Raw genomic sequence first — 7,908 nt, 5'->3', positions numbered from 1 at the left:
ATGAGCAAGTTACTTGCAATTCCTCTGCAGTTCATTAATGTTTTGTTTATTGTCTAGCATTTCCACTATATTGTGAACCTTATGAGGATATGGATCATGTTTATTTTGTTTACCACTCTACTTCCAGAATCTTGCACAATGTCTAATCCATAGTATGTGCTCAATATTTGTTGAATATTGATGATGGAGGGGGTGTTAAAAATAAAGATTCCAAGGGGCGCCTGGGTGGCTTAGTCGGTTAAGCGTCCGACTTTCGCTTAGGTCATGATCTCGCGGTTCGTGGGTTCGAGCCCTGCGTCGGGCTCTGTGCTGGCAGCCAGCTCAGAGCCTGGAGCCTGTTTCAGTCTGTGACTCCCTCTCTCTCTGACCCTCCCCTGCTCACACTGTCTCTCTCTCTCTCCTAGAAATAAATAAAAACATTAAAAAAAATTTAAAAAAAAAAATAAAAAAATAAAGATTCCAAGAATTTAAGCATAGATAACTAAACGAATGCATAAGATTGGTAGTGCAGAGAAAATAATGACTTTAAATTTTGGACTCAAGTAGTCCGAGAGGCCTGATGCACATTCTGGTGTTCATATGTTGCAAAATTCCATATGTTGCACTGGAGGTCAGAGAAGAGGTGGGGGCTGGAGATGTGTTACTAAGAATCATTAGCATACAGTAGCAATTGACATCACGCGAGAAGAGGGAGATTGTTAAACGAGATATCCCCTGGAAGTGACGCCACTGAGAGGGGCGCAGAGGAAGGAAGAGAGTGCGCCGGCAGTTGAAGCTGGTCTGAAGTGGGGCGAGCGGCGGAAAACAAAAACATTGAAGTATGAGAAGATTCAGAAGAGACTGGTCTCGTGAAGACTCAAAAAGATACCATGAAAGGAAGAACTATTATGATGAGGAGCCACGAGCCAGTCATGAGAGGTAAGGCTATAGAGATATCTAATTCATATGACGACCCAGAAGTTGTTGGTACCTTTGAGGTGAACGGTATTAAAGGATCCTGGAGAGTGTAGTCGGTTTGCAGTGGTAGTTAAATTGTTTCACTTGAACCCCAACTAGTTTGTGACCCTAAACAGGTTACTTAATCACACTGTGCCTTAACTATAAAATGGATGATTATCTCGTACCGTTATTGAAGTAATAAGTGAATATGGATTAAAATGTTTAGAAAAGTACTTTGGTGATGGTCACCATTCAGTAAAATTTTAGCTGTTGTTAAGAGAGTAAGTTGTAGAAGGCGGGTGAATGGCGGTGTATACTAATCTTCATTTGAGGTCTAAGAGACAAAAAAAGCATCCTAGAATGAGAGAACTTGATAAGCCTTTCCTTATGAATAGCGTAAAATCAAGTTGTGAATAATTTTAGAAACGCTAATGAGACCGTTTGGGATTCAATCAGTGAGGCTAGATTCTTCCAGAATGTTCCAGAACGTTAAACGTTCTTCACCAGTCATGCTCAGTATGATTTCCTTCTTTCCCCAAGCTCCACCCCTTTTTCCTATAGGCTACTGATACAGGTCTCTCTTGACGGTTCTCCTCGGTCTTCAGCCAGCGTTGGCCCCGCCCCCTGGAGCAAAGAAGTCCTCTTATTGGGCCATTTAGATCTTTTTAGCTTGTCCCACATCCTTGGGTAAATGGTTACAGTAGCCAATTAACGAAAGCTGAGTGATTTTTCTTCCTGATGAAGTAGAGAAATACCAAACAAGCGAATACAGGAGACGGTTGGGAAGTACTGACGGAACTGAAGGGAACTGTACTTAAGGTTAGGACATCGGGGTGCTTTTAACAACGGACCGACCTACTTCCGGGAGAGAATGGGCGGGTAGATAATTCGGCGTTTGGCGGGTTTAGCTGTCTCCCTAAATATTTGATCCTCCCGCAGCCGAGGGAGACGGACACGTGAGGAGGTAGTGACGCCGCCACTGCAGGAACACACTGCTTCGAGCTCCCTGATGGCCGCGACTGTGGTGAGTGCCCGGACCGCGGCAGGGTGCCGGGGCGCCGCGGCTTGGATGGCTGAGGGGAGGGCCGCTGGGCCGGGCTGGCTGGTGGTCACGTGGTCCAGTGGCGAATCAGGGCCTGGCCCGCTGGGCTTCGGGGCGGGGCCCGCTCTCCGTAGCCCCCTTCGATCCCTATTCCCCCCACTCCCCCTGCTGCCCCCGACCCCTGGCGGGGCAACTTTGGGTTGCTGGAAAGGACCCCGAGATGGGAATTGAAGGGAGGCGGCAGTGTGGGGGTCTGTTTATGGCTTGCGATCTTTTTTTCTCCATTATCTCCCTCTCTAAATAAATTTCCACCACCTGACAGAGAAATGAAATTTATTCTTAATTCAAATAATAGGCTGGCCTCCGTGAATGACTGGGGGAAAAGGTACTTAATCTCCCAGCAAGAGAAATTCCCGATAACATCTCTTCTTCGGTTTTACAGTTCTTTACAAACGCCAATGAATTCTTATGTAATATGAGGAAGTTTCCTATCTCGCTTTTTTTCAAGTATTCTATTGAATTTTATTTGTACCCTATTTTTCCCCACTGAACAACCTGTTGTAGCTTCTGGCTTAGAGAACTCAATGACCCTCCCCCCCATCTCTTTTTAAAGTTCAGACCACATCATTTTTATTAAGGTGAATGTTTGGTAAAATACTGGAAGCCTAAAAAGTACCTAACAGTACCAGTTACCAAGCAAAGATTATAAATTCATATTTGAGAAAAAAATTCACTAATGAGGGAAGAGTATGTCCTTAATATGTGCCTTAGAATGGTGAAAAATGTAAAAACTGGAAACTTTTGGGCCTTGAACTTGGAAATGTCCAAATTTATATGGACGAATGTGGACTGTGTATGGAGCAACAAAGTGATTGAAATTGATTATCAGCTTCTGTTGGTGGTTTTCTGTTTGTTAGAATTTGGAGAGGTGGTAATGTAGGCTTACAAATTTTTTCTTGTAGGATTTTAAAACTCATGTAGATCAGGCATGTAAAGCTGCTGAGGAATTTGTCAATATTTACTATGAGACAATGGACAAAAGAAGACGGGTGAGTGTTATAGACTCTATTACTCTTTATTAAATACCAGGTTTTTTTTTTTTCTTAGCCTTTCATCTGACTTGCATAAGCAATGATTGTGGACTTGCTTTTTAATAAAGTGCATTGTTTAGGGAAAGCCTGGTGTGATATCATGGAAGTGTGGGCTCTGGAATCCTAGCTCAGCTTTGCATTTACCTAACTCAGTGACTTTGGGCAAATTGCCAACCTTTCTTAACTTCATTTTATTTTTATGGTGGTAAATGGGAATTAACTTACTGCACTTGACATGGCGCCTGACATGTTTACTTAACTATGTTACCTTTTTTTTAATTCCATCATTCAGCCAAGATGGTTAAAATAGTATTAGTGCTAGGGAAGGAGTCTGGCATTATGGGGGACTGTTCCTTGATTTGCCAGTTTAATTTCATATATTAATAATTTCTGATTAAAGCTCACAGCATAGTTGGCACTCAGAAATAGGAACCACATGGCTTGGATACTTTTAGTATTCAACAGAGCAAGTTCTCACTTTGTCAGCTTTTTTGCTGTGATTTATCCCTGAGCAGTATCTTCTCAGTAATTGTTTCAGTGGGTGCTCCAGTCTTGTCTAGGTCTTTTATTCACATAGGGTTGCTTTAGAGAACATTCTTTATGTTGCAAATAGAGAAGTTAATAGTTTATCTCTAAGGAAGCTAATGGAGGACCATGAGGGAGTAGAAGGGGAAAAATAGTTGGGGAGAGGGAGGGAGGCAAACCATGAGAGACTCTTTGAATGCTGAGAACAAACTGAGGGCTGATGGGGGTGGGGGAGAGGGGAAGGAGGGTGATGGGCATGGAGGAGGGCACTTGTGAGGATGAGCACTGGGTGTTATATGGAAACCAACCTGACAATAAACTATTTTTTAAAAATAAATAAATAATAAAAGCTTTAGATCCATATCTTTATTTTGATAACAAAGAAAAGATGAAAAGGACATAACTCAAAAAGCATTATAAAATGGATTATATAATGATGGTAAAATGGTAGGCAGAATTTGCTTTGTCTTTTTACATATTTTAAAGTCATCTACAATGAAATATTTCTTTCGTAATGAGGAAAAGTAATAAATTTTATTAAAATAACAATTAAAAAAAAAAGCTTTTTTTTTTTAAGGCAGGAGATAAAAGAAGTTTCTGGTACTTGATGTTTGATGACATGGATAGGGGCAAGGGACCTGACAATGGATGGTTTTTTTGTGTCTTGCTGCTTTCAAAAACAAAGTAGCAAAAAAAAATGCAACCTAGTTTATTACCAGAGTCAAGGTAAATGGACTTGTGTTTTAGTCCGAGTGTAATTTTAGAATTAAGCAAATAACGTGCCCTGTGACACACTAAACCCCTGTCACCAAGAAGTTAACTGTTGGATTTTGCCGTATTTCGGCCTTGACTACTTGACTTATCAAAGACTGCTTTAGCAAGTACTGGTGATTCCTTTGGACAAAATATGCTGTTTCAGTACTAGTAAAAGGAATTCTACCTGACACCCACAGCATTGAATGGTTCGAACATTAAATGACTCCAATGTATAGGAACACTAGGGCTGGAATGTATGGGTAGGACCAGATGGATAACTTTGTTAATTCTCAGAACTAGAAAACGGAGGGAGACTAAAGCCGGTTTGGGGCTGCATGTGCTGGAAACTTGTAATCATTTACTTCACTTTAACCCAGAAAGGAAAACTTTAAAACCGTCTTCCAGTTTGGAGGCCAAGTGTTTTTGTGGCTACAGGGAAATTTCTATTCTGGCCAAGATTCTAAGACAGCCACCTTGCTCACATTGTCTTCCGGTAAAAGGGGGCACAGGGAGCAGAGGTGGAGGTAGCAGTATGGAAATGGGTATCTGGCACCTGTATCCCTTCAATCCATTTCTAAAAAATGCTTCCCCAGAAACAAAAATCTTTACTTTTTTTTTTTTTTTTTTAGGCACTAACCAGGCTGTATCTGGACAAGGCCACTTTAATATGGAATGGAAATGTTGTTACAGGGCTGGAAGCCCTAGCCAATTTCTTTGATATGTTGCCTTCTAGTGAGTTCCAAGTCAATATGCTAGATTGCCAACCAGTTCATGGTAAGATCGTGGTCTTTCTGTGTCTTCTTTTGTCTTCTTTTCGCCAGCACTAAGCTTTAACACCAAAAGCAAATGAGCAACTTTTAGCCACGGAAGTAATTACTTTTTGAGCAAGTTAAAAATGAAAAATTCATTTAGAAACTTCAGTGTACCCCAAATCTTTCTGGACTGAAAATAATTTTAATCTGCTTTGAAATGATTATTTAGTTTTCTCCTTTTCAAGAGTGCAGGCTCAAGATTAGGCTCAAGGTAGAGAAATTTGATCAAACTCTTTTGCGGTGTTAAATTATAAGCATTGTAGTTTAAGCCTGAAAATCTGCTTATTGACAGAAACTGTGACCTCCTCTCTTCTCTTTTTTTCTTTTCTTGATGTGGGTGAAGAGCAAGCTACTCAGGCCCAGACCACAGTTCTCGTTGTGACCAGTGGAACTGTGAAGTTTGATGGAAACAAACAACACTACTTCAACCAGAACTTCCTGCTGACTGCCCAGCCTAATCCTCAAAACACTGTGTGGAAGATTGCAAGTGATTGTTTCCGTTTCCAAGATTGGGCTAGTACTTAAAGTCCATTCTTCTTTGGTCCATTAGTTCCAGCAACAGAAATTTATGTGAAGTAATTCATTTCATTGTAGATGCGCTATAAACGAGTATGTGCCGAAACTGTGTTTCTTTAATAATTTTTTTAATTCATAGCAGCGCCTTTTCTCGCAGCTGCCAGTTTGGATCGTTGCCCTTAAGAGCTTTAATGCTAGTTTTTTACATGCCTTATATACATTTCACTTATGGCATTCCTACAGTAATATTGTACACATGGTCTCTGTGTTAACATACTCACTGTGAGCCCAGCCTATTGCAAAAATGAAATCCTTTCATAATCCTACCTATGGGATATCAGCACAACATAACTCTCTGGGAGGAAGTGGAGTTTTTTGTTGTTATTAGGTTAAGTTTTTAGTAAAACATAGAACTATTGCCAGTAAACGCTGGTAATGCAATTTTAACCTAAGGCTTTTCCACATCAGTGCAGTGAAAGTATTACTAATTTAGGTTTGCATAGCTACCCTGAGGAGGAGCACATAGAGATGTTCAGTCGTCTTTTTTTCACGTTAAGTATTTGTTTTACATCGGCATGTTTCCCTATGGAGTGAATTAATTTACTAACATGTTCCCAGTTTATACTTGAGCATTAGGTATATACTCAGTGGTTGTCAAAGTAAAACTACTTAAAAAGATTTTTTTGTGGAGCTCCAAGTTTATAACTTGAGGTACTGAATGGTATAGTAGGACTAATATAGCTTTAACGGGAGAATGGGGAGTGAGCAATGGAAAGATCCAAGGTTGGCCAAAAGTTACGAAGGGTGGCCAAATGGTACATTTTTGGTACTTGTTTTCTACCTCCTAAAAATGTAGTGTATTTTTAGGGTTTAAGTCAAGTCATAAATTATCCTTGCCAAATGGTCCCGAGTGTCACTTTTGTTCTAAGAATGATTTTGAAAGGTTCTTCCAGTTCGCCTCATACTTCTAACCAATATTTGTGTCAGATTTATTCAAGAACCTGTGGGGGTTAAATGTCAGCAATAAGCCTGACCCTGCAGGGTCTGACAGGAAAGTGGGAAACAAAGCCATTGCTATATCTTTGGGACACTCTTCACTGCTACGTCTTCCATTTGAACTTCAGGCCAAAAGTCTCCTGTGTATTACCCACCTCCAGAGTAAGTAATTTGTTCTCTGTGTTTTACACTGTTGTCTGCGTTTTTTTTTTTTACTTATTTAAAGTTAAAGATATTTAATTTGATGAGACGTTCTTCTGTGAAACAAAACAGAACTATGTTAAAACATGTTCCTGTTATGTGGCTAGCTCTCTTGTCTTTTTTTAAAGAGAGAAAAGAGAACAGCGGGTTTTCATCAGCTCCTTGGTTTCAAAAGAACAAATTGATTCATGTTGCATCTCAACATCTAAAGTGAAAAGGCTAGCTTTGGTTTTTGTTACACTTTAACATTATCTCCATTCTTGCGTTTATTTTCTCAGTGTTCTTAAGCTAAACATGCCAGCTTCGTTTCTCCATTGCAACTCTAAATCATTATTTCTTATCACGTACTTTGAAAACCAGCAGTTCATTTACTTTTGCCCCAAACTACACATTTTACTTCTGATAACAGAACTAAATGGGAGAAGGGGGTGGAACTGAAATTTATACCACACTCCCTTGTAGTACTGATTAAAGCTTACACGGTATATTCTACTCAAAGTGAGCTTATTCTGATTTTGGGATGGCTGTTTAACACCTGTAGCAGCAATAGCCAGTGCCCAAACACTGCCCTTTTCCTTGTAGAGAACAGTCTCAAGTAAAAGCTGCATATAACTAGCAATAACTGAATTGAGCGGTTATACTGTATGTTTTAAGACTTAGATATACATTGTATTACATTGCTTTTTCCAAACTCTGTATAACTTTTAAATGGCTGGAACTACTCTTATGTGGACTAAGACTATTTTTGACATGCACATATTTTTGTAACTTGAAAAAATAAAATAAAATTTGCCTTGTGACAAGTTTTCTCAAGTTTGTTTTAAGGTCTTTTGATTTTTCTTTTTAAGACTTCAGAACAGATAGTTGTTTCTGTATAATACAGAGTTTTCAGATTAAAAAAAAAACCACATTAGAATGTTGCAAACAATGGTTGACAACCTGGATTTTGTCTTTTCTCTAGCCCTCTCACCCACCTTGTTCTTTTCCTACCAAATGTTCACATTCCCAGGATCAGCTGTTTGGGGTAGCA

The 7,908-nt window shown here is 39.7% G+C and overlaps 1 protein-coding gene across 2 annotated transcripts; it reads left to right on the top strand.

Moving 5' to 3' along the window:
• Positions 1-781: 781 nt before the first annotated feature.
• Positions 782-7,691, top strand: NXT2 (nuclear transport factor 2 like export factor 2). 2 transcript variants are annotated; one of them, XM_039233543.1, is made up of 5 exons: positions 782-918; positions 1,879-1,963; positions 2,944-3,030; positions 4,983-5,127; positions 5,509-7,691. In XM_039233543.1, exons 1-5 carry the CDS (start codon positions 821-823, stop codon positions 5,688-5,690), a joined length of 597 nt encoding a protein of 198 aa, XP_039089474.1. In that variant the 5' UTR covers positions 782-820; the 3' UTR covers positions 5,691-7,691. The 2 variants fall into 2 exon arrangements, with proteins under 2 accessions (XP_039089474.1, XP_039089475.1); XM_039233544.1 differs by lacking the exon at positions 782-918 and adding an exon at positions 1,630-1,758.
• The last annotated feature ends 217 nt before the right edge of the window (positions 7,692-7,908 follow it).

Source organism: Hyaena hyaena, unplaced genomic scaffold, assembly GCF_003009895.1.
Source record: "Hyaena hyaena isolate Hyena2069 unplaced genomic scaffold, ASM300989v1 scaffold_77, whole genome shotgun sequence".
Taxonomy (NCBI): domain Eukaryota; kingdom Metazoa; phylum Chordata; class Mammalia; order Carnivora; family Hyaenidae; genus Hyaena; species Hyaena hyaena.
This window is presented reverse-complemented; position numbering and strand designations above follow the sequence as displayed.

Coding starts and splice junctions, on each gene's coding strand:
- NXT2 (XM_039233543.1), top strand. CDS start 821: ATGAGAAGATTCAGAAGAGACTGGTCTCGTGAAGACTCAAAAAGATAC. Junction 919..1,878: donor CCACGAGCCAGTCATGAGAG/GTAAGGCTATAG, acceptor ATCCTCCCGCAG/CCGAGGGAGACGGACACGTG. Junction 3,031..4,982: donor CAATGGACAAAAGAAGACGG/GTGAGTGTTATA, acceptor TTTTTTTTTTAG/GCACTAACCAGGCTGTATCT.